Source organism: Dunckerocampus dactyliophorus, chromosome 11 (genome assembly GCF_027744805.1).
Source record: "Dunckerocampus dactyliophorus isolate RoL2022-P2 chromosome 11, RoL_Ddac_1.1, whole genome shotgun sequence".
Taxonomy (NCBI): domain Eukaryota; kingdom Metazoa; phylum Chordata; class Actinopteri; order Syngnathiformes; family Syngnathidae; genus Dunckerocampus; species Dunckerocampus dactyliophorus.
Window position 1 is genome coordinate 5,590,638 of NC_072829.1, and position 18,134 is coordinate 5,608,771.

The window sequence follows — 18,134 nt, forward strand, 5'->3', positions numbered from 1 at the left end:
ACCCCAAACCGGGGGACAGTTGCAACACCGATCAGGGACGGTTGCAACATATCAAAAAACACTAAACTTCACCAAAATTGTATGCTTATGCTTTTTGTTTAAATAACCACAGTATACAATATTAAAGTATTTAATAAGTTTAGTTTTGTGTAAAACATAGGCCTACTTTGAGTCAATGTGCAAATGTTACGGACGCTATAAAAACTCAATATTTCAGTTTGGGACAAAAAGAATAGAATCATTTGGAGTGCAAAAAACAGTTTTAGTGAACAAAATTCACATTGTTTTAAAACTCCAGTGAATATAAAGTTTGATTTTTAAGTTTAGTTAAAGGCACACGAATGCTTAAAAAATAAAAGTGCAACACTCGTCTCCTCCCCAACAAATCTGCTGTCGTGTGAACTATTCCAGCAGCTTCTGAACTATTCTAGCTCACAGAAAAAAAACAGACATCTTCTTCCTCTTCAGAGTCTGATTCTTCTCTTTTCACTTTTCTTTGTGGTTTGATGTTCTTGTATTTTCTTTGCCTTCCTCTGTTCAGATTTTTAATTATTTTGTTTATCATTAGCATTAATTTCTTATTATGATTCCCTATTCTGCCCATCATGAGCAGTAAAATATCTGAATTGAGCCTAGTGTGGTCTATTTTGATATTAGCATCAGTCAGGACAAAACACCATGTGCCAACTAGCCACAGTGACTTTGACAAATGTAAGCAATGTTGCTGAATAGTCAACAAAACAGTGATTCAAACCAGGTAGGTTTGGAGTAATTCATAGAAAATATTAGGATAGTATGACAAAAATACAGCTCGTGAAAAAAGCTACTTTCATACCTCCAAAACAACTTTGTCTTGATAGAAGCTGGACCAGATGCGCAATATGGCCGCTTTCTTCTTGGCGAGTAGAGGGTCTAACTGAGCATGTGCAGTATGAGTGTCACCACTCTAGCATGTTACTGATTAGACAAATAAGGCTTGTTGCAACCGTCCCCTGTTGCAACTGTCCCCAGTGTCCCCTACAATAATAATACAGTTCCAAAAGGTTCAATAATATATAGAGTATATACATATATATACACACAACGGGCCGCACGGTGGTCAAGTGGTTAGCATGTTGGCCAACACAGGAACAGCCTGGAGATCGGGAAGACCTGGGTTCGATTCTCCCTTGGGCATTGCTGTGTGGAGTTTGCATGTCCTCCCCGTTTTCTCCGGGTACTCCGGCTTCCTCCCGCATTCCCCAAATTTAGAGTCGGTTAATTGGCGACTCTAAATTGTCCATAGGTATGAATGTGAGTGTGAATGGTTGTTTGTCTATATGTGCTCTGCAATTGGCTGGCGACCAGTCCAGGGTGTACCCCGCCTGTCGCCCGAAGTCAGCTGGGATAGGCTCCAGCATGCCCCCGCCACCCTGATGAGGATATAGCAGTATAGAAAATGGATGGATGGATATACACACAACATGTAGAGTGCTTTGTTTGGGCACTGGATTATACAGTGCAGGGCAAACGGACCAGTTTGTTACATGCAGTACTGAACCGATGCAAAAATGTTGCCAATTTTCTTGGAATCATACAAAGGCGTACAAAAAAGTTTGACTGTACAACAATGCCAAAGAGGTACGGGGAGCAAACAAACAGAAAATCAAAGAGGAAAGGGGAGTAATTAACGTGACACAACCTCTTGTGTCAATGCCGGACAGGGTGTCAATCGTGGCCACCTCGGAGCGGCATTGTGTTGCGGTAGCGGGGCCACAGATCAATGCCTTTACTCAACTGAGCATGAAAGAGACCAGTGAGGGATATTGAACGTCCCATTCACAGCCAGCAAGGGGAGACAACATTTAAGAGGGACAGCTTTCCCGCCTCTTTCCAATAAAGACGTGGTCCACCTGCTATTGAGTGTCTGTCTGTGGCGGCACAAAGCAAACAAACTCACACAAGCAGACTTTTTGTTGGCTTTTTGGCTCGAGGATTTGTACCTGCTTTTTATCAAGCACAACACGAAGGTCACTCAATCTAAAAGCTGCGTTTGTCCTTTGTCCACCCACGCTTAATGTCACCGCTATTGTTGGACTGAGATGAGCTTGTGTGTGTGTGTGTTGGGGGGGGCTCACAACACCTAATCGAGATGAATGCACTGGAGCGGAAGGCTGAAAGCTTGTGGATGGACTGTTTTATTACTTCCCCCTGCAGCCGGCAACACAAAGAAGTCAACTTCCGCCAGGTTAATTTCCACCAACCCCCCTCTTGTGGCCCCCTGCTGCAATCAAAGGCTTGACTTCCCCTCATGCCAAAGTCAGCCAAAAAGGTGGTCCAGGTCCTTGTTTGTCACATTCCTCCGCAATGAATTCTCTTTTAATGTAATTTCTTATTTGCTGCTTTTTTTCTGTCGGCCACCTTGAAGGCTGCTGTGTTCTTCCAAGGCTGAGAAACATTCATTTAAAGCTGCATTCATTATTTGCCACCAGGAGGCAAAGGAACACATTACCATTTTAAACAGATGGTTTCATTGCAGTTCTGTAGTTGTAAGGGTTGTGGTGGCACTACTTCCTTCCAGAAATTATAATCACGAGTCTACTTGCCTTTGCAGCCGGGATTGTACAGCTGAGGAAAAGTTGCCAGAGTAGAAACTCCTTTTTTCATATACTTTGTGCTTCCGATTTCGCGGTTTCAGTCTATCACGGTTTTTCGGAAATATTTGAATTAATATATCATGCTGTTTCGTGGTTGGATACGACCTGTTATTAGTTCAAAAATATGCATATTTAAGCAAATTTTACCAATTTCTTTTCCCCAAATTAACCATTTTCAAGTATAAAAATGGCAAAATGAACTTAAATACAAACGTTAGGCATTCAGAAGATGCATTCAAAGACACATAGCATTTATAGTAACACACGGTCACCCACAAGCCATATTTATGTCTTAAATGGCTTATTTGCTGTTATTATGTTGACTATATTGGGTAATAGGAGTGTAAAGGTGACTGTAGGGGTGTTATTTTGTGTTTAGAGGGCTCTAATAATGTTAAAAACTGTATTTAGAAGGTTGTACACAGGTTTTCTATGCTCTAACTAAGAAAATTTTCCTTTTATAAATAAGTAATCGTACTTAGCGCAAATTCACTTATCACGATTGCATCTTGAACCAATTAACCACAATAAATGAGGGATTACTCTACTATATTTCCTGAGCTATAAGTCGTTCTGGAGTATAAGGTGCCTCATAAAGAGACTAAGGATTTGTAGGACTAAGAATATTCAGTTCACAAGAGAAGAGGACGAAGCCGGAGGGAGGAGGCAACGTTTACACCAACAAGGAGACAAACTGAAGCCACAGAAGCTGAAATAACTTACATTTTTTTAAGTGTATGACTACAATAAAAACCTACCTGTTTAGTTAATGTCAGAATGTTCTAGAACAACAAACAACAATGTAAGCAACAAACCCGTCTGGGAGCTGAAAGAGCTGGTTGTTTTGGCTCGACTCCCTTAAAAGAGCCAAAATTCCCATCCCTAACTTTTAGACACACACATTAGAGCAGGGGTCACCGATGTTTTTCCTTGTGAGAGCTACTTTTACAAAATGAAAATGGCCAAGAGCTACTCATTTTTGTAACATTTATTTTCAGAGCTTATTTTAAACCCGAACAAAGCAAATATGCTTGTTTTACCAGAACATGAACAAAATGCTGGTGTCCACAACTCACATTTTGTATTTCAGAATGCATTTCTTTCTACTGTTCTTTCATTATGAACTGAAAACCTGAATGGAAAGCAGGCTTGCGGGCACCTCATGTGGTCGTGGGGGGCTACCTGGTGCCTGCGGGCACCACGTTGGTGACCCCTGCATTAGAGAGTATTGAGTAACAAAAGCATCCCGTGTGCTCTGTATCATTCAATTTGTGTGCCTAACTTCGTCACAAGCTCAACTTAATGAATTATTGTGGCCACGAGGTGTTGCCAGAAAAACAGCTTTAACTTAAATGCAGCTGGAGCTGCAACAATTAATCGATGGTTAATCGATCACCCAATTACATTAATCTATTTTGGTAATCGATTAATCATTTTTTGATTTAAATATGTAAAAATTCTCTGATTTCAGCCTCTCAGATGTAATATGTTTACATTTCCTTAGTCATCCACACATATCAGCTTTATCTTTGGAAAAGAGTGATGGGCATTTTTTCTTTTCTGTTGCAGACCCAACCACTGACTGTAGGTGTTTGCTTCATATTCATTTGGTCCAGCTATGGCTTAACCGATTACTTAATTACTACCAATTATTAATTGAAACAACAAGCTTCAGATTAATCGACCAATAAAAATGATCATGATTGTATTTTGTGTACATTTATTGTTTAACTGAAGCTGTTTGACAAACATTTCGATTTTTTATTATTTAACATTATTTTAACAGAATATTCAAGCGGCAACCTGGTGATTGTGCACTGATTTGCTCTGTCAGATCAAATCTTAAAAATGTGTGTGTTTTTTTTTAATCCGATTAATCGAAAAAATAATCGACCAATTAATCGGTTATTAAAATAATCGTTAGTTGCAGCCCTAAATGCAACACATGTTAATTTATATATACAAATTACGGTAATATGTAAGTTGCACCTGACCATAGGTTGCAGTACCAGACAAACTATAAAAAAGTGTGACTAGTGTGTCAAGAAAATATATGTTTTCCATGAAATGACAGAATTGGAAAAGTCAGAAGGTTGATTTAAGGATCATCAGAACTTCTGAACAGAAAGCCAACACAATCATGAGTAATGATTCTGGTGGCTTTCTGTGGAAAAGTGCGTCCTCCAATGGACTCATATATCCTTTTTTTGACTGTATGGTGACAGTAGCTCAGTCTGTAAGGAGTTGGTTGACAGATTTGGACTTGGGGACCAAAAAAGTAGCATTTTTGCTGATTATATTTGTTGAATCAGTGTGTCCTACTGTATAGCTATGACTTGGTCACACCCTGTGTTTTCTATATTGAGCGTGATGAAAGCCTCCTCCTCTGTGTTGAAATATAAAACACTGCGACTGGTCTTGCGCGTCTCTTCATCATTTCTGTGAGTTGGTGCGAAGCTTCAGTCAGTATTCTCAGTCCACTAGCTCTTATATAACAAACCAGGGGAAGAAGAATTTCTCTTCTCCCCCAGTCTGATACATGGTGCACTGCAGTGTCAGAATTAGGGTTCCGGAAGGAGTCATTTTCTGTCCTTCAAGGTACTAGATGCTACACTAATGTACCCTATAGGCCTCATTATTGGACTCCAAAGGTACATTTTCACTGCAGGAACTTTACCCAGGAAGTTGAAACCTACTGAGCACCATTACCTGTTTCGACAGTGCAAACCAGGGTCTAAATTTAGTCTCTGATTAACAGGTAATGCCGTCTACCGATGTAGGACATGCAGTCCTGAACATATACAGGAGTATCTGATTGGATGACTTCTTGACTTTTGATTTGAGGTGCTTTAAAAAAATAAAACAAGAAAGGCTTCGATGGAGCAGAAGGACGGACATTTGGGCAATGAGTACATACAGGAAATCTACATACAGTGAAGCCTAAAGCAGGACTACAGAACAAAATACTTGTAAATGCTCCAATTACACCTCTATTCAATCAACTGCATAGTCTCCTGTAGTTGCCGGGTGTTTCGTCAAAAGAAAATAGCATCTAATTAAAAAAAACATTTGCATTGACATGTGTGGTTGTAGGCCACCGCCTGATGTGTTTTTTTTGTTTTTTTATTGACTCCATTTGAAGTATCATGAGTGGTCAGCATCCAACAGTGTCCAACCTCGGCATGCGCTTTAAAATGCTGGTATGGCCACTTAGCTGAAATGAATGTTACACTTTCCACACCATTCATCCAGTGCTATGAGTCCTGGCAGATTGCAGTTTGCTCCTTGCGGCCATTACAACATTGGTTGCGTTGTTGCTGTGTTGTGCTAATATGCGGGTTCAAAAATGCATCCAAAAAGAGCTGCTGTTTCCTTTACACTTTTCATGCACGTTAAATTATTTTTAAAAGTTAAAACATGAGCTTGTTATTAATCTGTTGCCACTTTGCGCTTCAAATTTTGTGGCTTCACTCTGTCAGGGTTTCTCAAAAATATAGTAATTATCATCCTGTTTCATGGTTGAATACGGCCTATTATTATTCAAGAAATATGCAGATTTAAGCAATTATTAAGTCTCTTTTTTGCCTACATTAAAAATGTTCAAGCATAAAAGCGGCTAAATTAACAAAAATACAAATATAAGGCATTGAGAAGACAAGGACGTTGTGATGACGATGTTCTGCACTGGTCACTAGGTGTCAGTGATGTTGCTGTAATGTTTGGTGAGACACACAAGCGCCAGACTTAATCGCCGGAACAACAGGCTTTTTTTGCAGTTTTGAATTATTTCACAACAGGCACAGTAATCCCTAATAAAGATCCCTAATGAAAACGATGTCACTTCCTGTCCACCCCCCACTTAGGTCCCCTAACATCAGAACGCACACACACGAGCACGAGTCTTATTTATGTCATATTTTCTGTTATTATGTCTGCTATATTGGGTAATACGAGTGTAAAGGTGTGTATAGTGGTGTTATTTCATGTCTAGAGGGCTCTAATAATGGTAAAAACCATATTTAGAAGGTCGTAAACAGGTTTTTTTATGCACTAACTATTAAAATATTTGGAAAAAGAAAACACACTTCGCTGAAATTCACTTATCAGCGTCGGGTCTGGAACCGATGAACTACTATCACTGGTGGTGTAATGGCACACGCTTCTGGCCTTTCATGGCAGATGCATGTGTTCGATACCCGGCCGGGGTTGCCTCAGGAAGGGCATCCGCTGTAAGAAAAGAAGCCAAACGCTGGGGTGACCCCTGGCAGGAGTGAAAAATAAAATTTGAACAGCTTTTCTCCAATTAATTGCCCGCTTTCAATCATATCCAACAAGTGTCAAAAAAATACCAGAAAGTTCTAAGTACTTTTGGTCAAAATGTGGGTCCAAATGTAAAACATGTAAGAGTACTAGCCACCAGATACGCGTCATTGTAACAATAGACTGTGTACTTTATTTAGAGTACACAGTGTCAGTGTCTGCCGCATTCATATGGCATGAAGTCGTCTTCAGCGCGAAGATGTTCTCGCTTCATGTCAGCGTTTAGTTTGTTTTCCCGGGTATTGTTCTTAACCCAACGATACCACCGCTTTCCAATCCGAGCTCTCGAAAAACAAACAGCCATGATTTGTATGCGTCGCAAGCTGCCCTCGCTTGTCTGATCCAACACAAGCGTCTGCACCAGAGGCTCAGTTCATCTGTGCAGCTAACAATTGCTTAAACCAGGGAATCCTCTGCCTGTGCATCGGTTGTGCTCCACTGTACCCATTAGCTTGTCTGGGGAGGCACTGTTTTTCCTTCACGTCGCTCTCCTTAGTTTCGGTCCAAATGAGGTCCAGCTGTTCGCCGGGGTGCTGTGAGAGCAGATGCACCTCTTCAATTATTGCGCCAGGCAGGAATTACTTCTTGTTTATCTTGTAGGTCGATGGTCGTTTGTGAGAGAAAGCACATATAGACCAAGGACAGGAAGACAATGCCTGCAGAATACAAGGTGTTGCGTTGTACACCACCAACAGCCACATATAAACAACAACATACTGATTTGATTTCACTCTAAATAAATCCCATCAGCGTAATCCACTCAGCATCTCAGGGATTATTTACATATTTAAAACAAATACAAACTTTATTAGCCATCTGCAAACTCCCTCCGTCAGGTGTATAAATTAATTAGGTTTTGATTTTCATGCAAATACAATAAACACAATTATGTGTGAATACCAATTGGGATGGAGAGTCATTTTTATCAATGCAATATCAACTAACTTAATGAATGTGTACAACTCCTCTGCTAATGCAATAGATTTTGCTTACTTCTAATACCAAGTGACTGCAAATATTGAATTGGCGCAGTAACCTGAATCACTAATGCATACGGGTGTAACACTACATTCTTACCCACATTTTTTGATACGGCACAGAGGTGTATCGAGTTCCCGCGTGGTACACAAGTGAGGCACCGTTTTTGACCCAACCTTAAAACCGGGGTACGTACCGATCCGTCATTGCACCACATGAGAAACTATAAACAGGGCATTTTCACAGCGTTTAATTAAATGAGTGCAAAATCAATAATCTCTTGTGTGTGTTCTGCAGTACGACTTTGTGGAGCTCTTGGACGGCAGCCGGCTCATCGCTAAAGAACATCGCGCTCAGAGCGAAGTGGAGAGGGCCCGACTGGAGCACCAGGTCGTGGTCCACCAGGCGGGCTTTATCCAGTACCTGGACTCAGGGGTGTGGCACCTGGCCTTTTACAACGACGGGCGCAGCGTGGAGGCGGTGTCCTACAACGCCATCATCCAGGGTAGGACCGCACGCATTTGTCTAGTGTTCTCCATTATTTTAACCACCGCAGGAGTTTCTGGCACCAGCATTCTGCATAAAATCAACCGGTTATCAAAACAGATGTATAAAACCAGCTGAGATAACGTCTGAAACAAATTTTAACAATTTCCAAGTTAAGTTTACTCACGACCCCCTTCTGAAATCTCACCGCACCGCAGGGTTTTTTGACTGAAAACCGGTGAAGTAATTGAATTAGTAACATAATTGATCCGTCATAAATGTAATTACTTACCGGGGAATGTAATTATTGCATTCCTTTTTTGAAAAACCGTCACAGGGTATATGTCAAAGAATTCAGGTTTAGCTTTGTCGTGGCATAAGCCGTTGACAGATGCTTCTGGGGACTCGTGCAATTTTCTCCAAAACGCTAGGGGGCAGTTTTTTTTTCTGAGCGTGAGCAACCACAACTCTTGTTGACTAGCTATTTAGCTTCTTGTGTAGTAGTTGTAATGAACAATGGCAACTGATGCGACATCCATTCTGTTGAGATCGATATCAGTGCAGAATAATATGCCACATTTCACTGTCAGCAACGGTAATGGCGTTGTAACATTTGGAATACTAATTAATTACCCATTGTAGAAAAACAGTAATTTCAATGATTAATGATTGTGTGTGTACATGTGACAAGTGCAATAATATATGCAAACATTTGTGTGTAAGAAAAATGTCAAAATATCTGATAACATCAGCAGGTTTTGATATCATAAATGGAAATTAGACATTGGCTATAATCTTAAACATGAAAACATTGATCAATATGCACTGTCCCTGTCGTTCTTAAATAAAATCATCTACAAAATTTTAACGTCCTTACTCCCAACACTGCTAGAAACCTATAAAACCCGAATGCAATGACTGTTTCTTTACAAAGTGACATGGGCAACTAATTAGCATTTCACGAAACACATGAATAAATTACAAACAAATTCCAATCACGCATACCGGCAAAGGAAAAACATCTGGGAAAAGACCGGATAGATAGGAATGGAGGCCAAAAACGGTACATGTTGTTAAAATCATTAGCTCTTTGTGTGAGTGCGCGTGGTGTGTTGCATAAACACATGAAACCATTGAAAACAAGGTGTCGTCAGACATAATGAATGTAGCAGATGAAAATAACACTTCAAACATGTCTATCTGCGTTCCTAGACAGTCTGCTTGAATACATATTTGTACGTGTCCATTGTTTTATTGTTTTTCACGAGGTGTCACGTATGACTAAACGCAATCGCCATTCTTAATTAACTTGGCTTGCTTTGCCGAGAAAAATTTGTTTTAAATACAGTCATCCCTCGCAATATCGTGGTTCAATTATCGCTCCCTCACTATATTGCGTTTTTTTTTCAGAAGTTAATTAATTAATTATTGCTGTTTTGTGGACGATGGTCTATCAAAAGTGATATGTAGTACTGTGGTCACTAGGCGGCAGTAATGACACAAAGCATTGAAACATTACCTTACATTACATTACCTTAACACTGCATGAAGTCAGCCATGGCATGTCCGACATGATTGAGTGAAAAAAAAGTTCTCCTCCCATTCCGTGTGGAAGTGGTACGTTTTTGCCTTCTTAAGTTCAGAAGAAATAAATTTGAGGCTAACTGATGAGCTTGCTAGCTAGCAGCTGTATCGAGTCCTTGCAGCATAAGAGTTGCACAATTTGTTGTAAACAATGAATAATAGGCGTGTAAAGGTGACTATAGGCGTGTTATTTCACGTCTACAGGGCTCTAATAATGTTAAAAAACGTATTTAGAAAGTCATAAACAGGTTTTCTACGTTCTAACTACGAAAATATTCCATTTATTAACATTGAATCCTATATCGCCAAAATGTATTTATCACAGTCGAGTCTGGAACCACATAAACGAGGGACAACTGTAGAGACACGGACACCAGAGTGGAAGCTCCTTCGGTTCGAACCCGAGCATGATTTAACAGAATACATAAAAACACATAACACATAAATAAATACAACTGAAACTTTCGGTCCATTTGTTTTCTGAAATGTTAAAGTGTTTCAGAGTTTGCTAAAGTGCTCAATGTACCAAATCTGAAGCATCTGCTAATTCCCCTTCCAGTTTGGGTAATTGTAATTGGTTTCGCTGTTTCTTAAAGTGTTTTGCACTTCTCGGCTGCCGTCGTGCCTTGTCAATAATCCATAAAGTTTCTACCAGTTTGCTCCTGTGTAAACCTACCGCTAGTTTCCCATTTCAAGCTTTGCTTGCATGGTCTAACCCAGACCGTTTGGATTAGAGATGAAAAATTCAACCTGCTTCTCAAACAAGTCGATCTTTTCCGACTTCGAGCAACCTTGGAGGCAGACGAGGGGGTGTTCTTTGGAGGATCGTGGATCATTGGGCTGCACACTGTAATAAAAGCCATGCATGGGCATTGATCCTTCCAGCCAAAAACTTTTCAGGACTTTGGACATGGTGTAATTTCCATGTAGGGTTTTTGAGGTGGGGAAAAAAGGGTTGAGATAACATTTTTCCTACTTCTCTATTTCCTTTGGGGGTAGTTTCATTGATTGGGCCCTCCAAATATGAAAGTATCGATGTGCCAGGTCAAAATTGCCTGGGTCCAACTCCACCAATACAATCCCGAGTAATAACAAAAATGTTTGCCCTCTTCACTTATCAAAATGAAGGCTTTGGCCTTTTGGGGTTTGGGGGTGAAGGGGTGTTGTCCCTGATGAGCGATGGTCTGTTGAGTGCACACAAGCTCTTTGTGTAAGATGTGTCAGATTAACTTCAACTCAGAGAGGATTTGGAGCCGTAAATACTCAAGAGATTGCTTGGCTTGCGTTGGCTTGATCAACCAGGGTGTCGGGGCGCGATGGAAGACTGGAAAGTAGGGAATATGTGTCAAGGAAATTGAATTATTTGGGCTAATTTATAACACTTTTTGGCTTTTATTTGACATGGCGTGGACGGGAGCAGTTGGGGTGTAGCAGACATGTTCTGGAGGCTTAAATCTGAGTGGAAAGGAGACAAATAGCCGTGAATGTATGCTTTGTCTTATACAACATCTGCAAATAAGGGATGCTTGGATGGGAATTAAAAAAAAAAAAAGAGTAAAAGGTTGGAAGCAGCACTGTCTCCCAGCACTTTATGAAATGTGCACTTGTCAAAAGTTACTTTGGAGAGATCTCCCAGATTTGCAGCAACGTGACAGCGTGATGCGTTATTAATAGTTTGACTTCCCGCAGAGTCTGTCACCGAGTGCGCACACAACTGCTACGGGAACGGGGAGTGTGTCGCCGGATCCTGTCACTGCTTCCCGGGATTCATTGGGCCGTACTGTTCCAGAGGTAATTATCTACTTTTTTCATACTTTACTGCTCGGTTAACTTATTACTTAAATGTTCACTTCATTGACACGGCAAAAAAGACGTACTTGTGCCGCTAACCACAGTGGACTTGACTCTTTTGACTAATCCGCACTTTGCACTCCATCACTGCGACAGACTCCCGCTGAGATTTATGCACTTAAAACAAAGATTTATTTTAGATTTAAAAGATGGAAATAAGGCTGCTTATGAAGCTCTGGTGTAAAGTCTGATGGTTTGTGATCTGCTGCGTGACAGGTTCTATCATCTGTGGCCACCAGAGGATGAACACTATTGACTTTGGCTTCATCGCCAACAGTTTGTTTCATCATTTAATTAGCTTCAAAATATTGGCATTTCCCATCAACTGTTATTACGCTCATATCATTTAACTATTCAATTCTTGTTAGTGGAGGGATTACAAATATAACCTATTTAAGGGCAAAACATGATCAGTGCTATTGTTAAGAATATACAGACTCTGATCTCATGCTTTTAGAAATAACCCTTTTTTTTCCAATAATTGTTCTTCTGATTTCATAATAAATTCAACACAGTTAGCAAATTAAACACTTTGTGTATTTTTCTGATGTTCTTTTACATTACATTGTTATCATTCGACATAATAATCATAATACTCCACTTCGAGACTCCTTAACTCATTCAATCCCAGCAATTCTTCAAAAGACAACCCCTTCAGTACCGGCCATTTTAGACGATTTTGACTGGTCTTTCAAGGCACACAGAATATTGCGTTCTATGGCTATATGACAATGGAACCTGTAAAGAAAAAAAGTTACTTTCTACCTTTTTCCGTTCTTTAGTAATCAGCAGTCCAACATGGGTACGTTTCAGGAAAATATCAGTTCCCGACTAAAAATGGAGAGAAACAGCTTTTTGTAAGAGATACATTTCAAGCATAAGTTTCACTTTGACACAAATATTTTTTGCTTTTGGGACAACTCAAATATCTAAAAATCTATACCACAACATAAATAACACAAAAAATGGTTGTTTTACATCAAAATAAAAATGTATTTACAAATACAACACCATGAACTATTTACAATTTTCACATTTGGAACTGAACTATGTGTGCGCGTGCGCATGTGTGTGTGTGCATGATTTAAAATTTCCCTACAATGCGTAAGAACCTTCTGCACGCTACACTCTCACTTCCTTTTTCCTGTCATGTGTGATTTTTCCGTTCACATGATCTCTGCCGAGCTCGTATCAAATGCACTTCTGCCACCTTATGGCCATTTTTATGGCTTAAAATGGCTCTAAAGTGAAATCCATTAGTTGACAGTTGTGTCATCACCTTTTTGCCTCTTGTGCAGAAAAACGTAAAAGACATAAATCGTGTGTTTTTGGTTATCAAAGCACATAAATACATCTTTGGTATTGAATGAGTTAATGTCTTATTAATACTGCTGCTATAAATAAGATTTTTAATAATAATTGAATAAAATCAAGAACATTAACAAAATATACAATAAATTTTGGTGATGTTCTTTTCCATTTTGTTTGTTTTCATTCTTTCATTTTCGGGGCCGTTTAAACCTCACTACGGACGCGGCGGTATGCTGGAGCCTGTCCCAGCGGACATTGGGCGAGAGGCGGTGTACACGCTGGAATGGTCACCAGTCAATCGCTGGGCACATTATTTTTTTTAGCATTTGACAAAATAATCATAATGATCCAGTTATAGACTGCTTATTATCTGTCATACTATTAGCAGTATTAATACTAACAATTTAATGAAATCGAGAACTTGAACTATGATCTATTTTTCTGACGTTCTTTTACATTACATTTTTATCGTTGGACAAAATAATCATAATAATCCTGTTATAGGCTGCTTAGTGTCTTTCCATTATTTACAATTTTACAATTTTACATAATAAGATTTTTAAAAAATGCTTTACAGGTTGCTTAATTTCTTCTTACAATTTTTATAATGATGATAAATTAAGGAATGCATTGGTAATATAATGTTCATAGAGGAAAAGGCTTCTTGAGACGTCATCTGTACTTCTGTGAAGAAGGTGTCGGACGTTTCGCTCCTCATCCGAAGAGCTTCGTCAGCGAACTAATAAGTGCTGGTAGTCTAGGCCTTAAATACAGTAAGAGTGGGCGGAATTGGTGTGCCAACACCCTCCTCCTATTGGTTCCTTACACTAAGCCTGGGCGGAGTAGTGGTATAATCCTTTCCTGAGTTCATACCCAACTCAGGGAGCGACACTTCCCTTTTATCGGAGGTGTTAATAGCAGGAAAGGATTAGACCACTACTCCGCCCAGGCTTAGTGTAAGGAACCAATAGGAGGAGGGTGTTGGCACACCAATTCCGCCCACTCTTACTGTATTTAAGGCCTAGGCTACCAGCACTTATTAGTTCGCTGACGAAGCTCTTCGGATGAGGAGCGAAACGTCCGACACCTTCTTCACAGAAGTACAGATGACGTCTCAAGAAGCCTTTTCCTCGATGGACAACTCCTGTACGACTGAGAGCCTACACAGATGCATAATGTTCATAATTAATAAAATTAGCTATAAAACAATGTGTTTTTCTGCTGCTCTTTCATGTAACATAATAATAATAATCCAGATTAAAGAATTTTATTTCTCTCGCAACTACCAACCATTATTACAAAATAATAATATAAACGTAGCTTTTTGTGAATGACGCGAATGCTTGTGTCCCCTAGCCGCCTGCCCCGTGTTGTGCAGCGGTAATGGCCAGTACACCAGGGGGCGCTGCCAGTGTTACAGCGGCTGGAAGGGCACCGAGTGCGACGTGGCCTCCAGCCAGTGTGTGGACCCCCAGTGTGGGGGGCACGGGGTGTGCGTGGCGGGCAATTGTGTGTGCAACGCCGGCTGGAGAGGAAGCAACTGTGAACAAGGTAAACGGTGCACATAGATAAAACATATTCCATGGTGGTGGTGGGTCAGGGCCAGTTTCATGCTGGAACAATGAGTGCGGTCAAGCCAGCCGAGCAGATAATGCTTTGTATGTTGTTGGTACTGACACTATGTGAACAAATTAACTCTCTCTCCCCACGTGAGGGTGCAAAGCAAGACTGCTAATTGACTAACCTATCGCTGAGCTTCACAGTCGTCCGTTCCGATCAATCACTCAATGACGTCATTTAAGGTGATCCCTTTATCTTTGTTCCCTCTGCCAATCCACTCCGCCCCGTTTATAGCCATCGACTGGCGCGCCGACAAAAAGCAATTATCAGATCAGATTTACATGCGCGGGTGACTGACCTCACATCCACACAGCCCCTGAATAAATGAAGGTTTGCCTTTGACCTCGGGAAGACAATGCATGCTAATAGACCAAGTCACACTAGAGGTTGAATGTGTCACAAGGCCGCCTGGATATTCAAAGTGCATTATAAAAATTCTGACTGCATTCTGAGTGCGTTCCAAATATTATGGCCCATTCTTGTGGTGTTTTGAGTTTGAGCATGCTAAAAAAAATTATTGGTGGATTCAATGTGGAAAAATATCAAACGGCATCCGAAAGGTATTCTAACTGCACTCTGGCTGCATCCTAAATATTCTTACGGTATTCCAACAGCATTCCAAAGATTCAGATTGCATTAAAAAAAAGAAAAAGCTCAGCCAACTGCCGCTACAATGTCACTGTGAAGCATCATCAACTCACATCATATAATGCCGACAAGGAAAAAAGGAGCCAAGCTTAATTCCACCAACGGCTACCAGTGTGGACAGCATGTGCTGAAACCCAAGAAACCCCTGAAGAGCCTGCTCCTTTTCCTGATGATGCTGCACCTTCAGACCAGACTTCGTGCAGCAATCGAATGGCACTCGTACGGCCTTCGAAGTGCTTTCTAAATATGACTGCATTCTGAACTGGATATATTAGGAAGAGCGACTGTCTACAAGACTCAAATTGGTGGCATTATGGAATATGTCTGTCTATCATGGATGAGTGCCTCACCAACTGTCTTGCATCAACTTGATTCAGTTCAGGAGAAAGCTCTCCAAGTCATTGGAGTGGCTCAAGCAACTGCCTGTCGAGATCTTGCCTTTTCCAGCCTCCAACATGGAAGGGAGGTAGCAGCGGCCACAGTGCTTTCCAACATGCACACCAGTCACTGTCCTAGAGATCTCCAGCCATTGCTGCCATGTCGACACACACCTTGCGGAATAACCCGTGCCAGCTCGTCCGAGGCTGATCACTTTGCGGCCATACCGCATGCGAAGACATCGACACTGTACAGAACCTTCCTTCATTCTGCAATCAGAATTTGGAACACACTCCCAGACGTCGTGGTCGGGATACTCAAGAGTGACGATGTTCAGTCTTTCAAACAGCGAGTCAACAAACATATGTCATGTGAGATATGTTGATGGGTAACATTATGCCCATCTTTCAAGGACTGGCAAGCTGCCCTATGTGTTGTTATCAAGCTCGGGAGAACAGCGTGTGTGGCTGGATGGCTCATTGTGTTCTAGGTAAATCACTGGGCTTACTAGAGCACTTGTGATTTATGAGCTGGCTGGACTTGATCCTGAAACTGCCGGGGAACAGTGCAGTCACACCTGGTTCTGTTCTGGTAGGGCGTAGTTCTTCACATGGGTTTCCAGCCATGCACACTCTCTCCACCTATTTTTTGTTTTTTTACATACATTAAGTGTATTTTTTTCCCTTCTTTTGGCCACCCGAAAGAAGAACTTGGAACTCGTGTAAGCAGGGACACCTATTGCACTGTATAAAAAAATAATAAAATAATTCTAACTATTCTTAATATTCCTAGTGTGTTCCAGCTACAGTCGAGTAGAATGCTAGAGAATGATTCAAAACGGGTTTGAAACATAATCTAAGTATTCGAACGGCACTCTTATGAATTTCAAATCCTCTCCTGAATGTGGCGTGAATTTTCAAACTTTTTAATTCCGGCTGGTTCTGCTTGATTCGTGTGATTCGTGCTCAGCGTCACGGGGGCTTGAGGCCCAACATCCAATAACACGCAAGTACGCAGAACTAGTACAGAAAAAGCTTGGGGTCTTCAAGAAAACAGAATGTACAATATCACAAAAGTGAGGACAGCCCTCACATTTCAGCAAGCATTTTATTCTGTCTTGTCATGGAACAATACTATGGGAAGTATAGCAGCACATACACTCCACCACCTTCACCCTCCCGGTATACTTGCCATCTCGGAGGTGTGCTTGGGCTCCTTATCATGTTGGAAAACTGTTTGACAAGGGAGGGCGTCATGATCTGCTTCACAATGCCACAGTGCATCTTGTTTCCCCTCAATGAGCTGCTGTTCCCCCTGTGCCAGCAGCACTCATGCAGCGTCAGACCGTGACACTACCAGCACCATGCTCAACCTTAGGGAAGACACAATTTTGTGTTGCCGGCGGTTTAGACAATAATGGCCGTGTGTTGACTGCCTTTCCATACCAATATAAAAGCTGTATATGTTATAGTACAGTACAACCCTGGTTTTCAATAGTAATGAGTTCCAAAAATTGGGACAGAAAATGAAAGGTATGAAAACTGAAGCAATTTTTCCCATAAGAAATTAATGGAAATCTAATTAATCCGGGCCAGAACCTCTCAAAATATTAGGAAAGAATACATTTTATAGAGGACAATTCTAAGTTTGCATGCATAAAACAATGCAAAATACATATAAAGCAAATATAAACCATATGAAAACCGAGGTTTGACTGTACAGTATATCCAAGTTTCATTTCTGGACTAGCATTGCAAGTATTACAATAAAAATGCTTGCTAAAATGTGACTGGTGGACCCCGTTTTATTCCATTTTATGGCATTTAAAAGATGATAAACACTATTTGAAATGATGATTGAAGCCATGACACTAATTATACTCCTTTTCCTAGTGCTCTAATGGGACATCATTAGGCTGCAAGTACAGAATAGGTCAGAGAGAAAAACCACTAAGAGTTAAAAGAAAGTGACAGAGAACTTGAATGTGGTCGGAGTACGAGTCTGTAAGTCTTAAACCGACACCGTCACGGAACTGATTGTCTCCTCAGTGGACTGCGTGGATCCAAAGTGCACCGGACATGGCACTTGTCATCACGGCGAGTGCCACTGTAACCCGGGCTGGGGGGGCATCAACTGCGAGATCCTGAAGAGCACTTGTCCGGAACAGTGCTCCAGTCACGGAACCTTCAACACCGACTCTGGAGCCTGCGTCTGCGAGGAGAACTGGACCGGGGCCGACTGCTCCATAGGTCAGTACTCTTTCCTTTTCAACGTCTCTGTCCTTTATTGTGTGATGTGTTGCTCAGGTTGGTTGATAGGCTT

The 18,134-nt window shown here is 41.0% G+C and overlaps 1 protein-coding gene across 5 annotated transcripts in view; it reads left to right on the forward strand.

Moving 5' to 3' along the window:
• si:dkey-237h12.3 (teneurin-3) overlaps positions 1-18,134 on the forward strand; it is a 259,967-nt gene that overhangs the window by 166,696 nt on the left and 75,137 nt on the right. For all 5 annotated transcript variants that reach the window (XM_054791150.1, XM_054791153.1, XM_054791151.1 and 2 more), the window contains 4 exons: positions 8,232-8,439; positions 11,694-11,795; positions 14,523-14,717; positions 17,861-18,061. In XM_054791150.1, the coding sequence (XP_054647125.1) occupies positions 8,232-8,439; positions 11,694-11,795; positions 14,523-14,717; positions 17,861-18,061 (706 nt within the window). The remainder of the gene's footprint in view (positions 1-8,231; positions 8,440-11,693; positions 11,796-14,522; positions 14,718-17,860; positions 18,062-18,134) is intronic.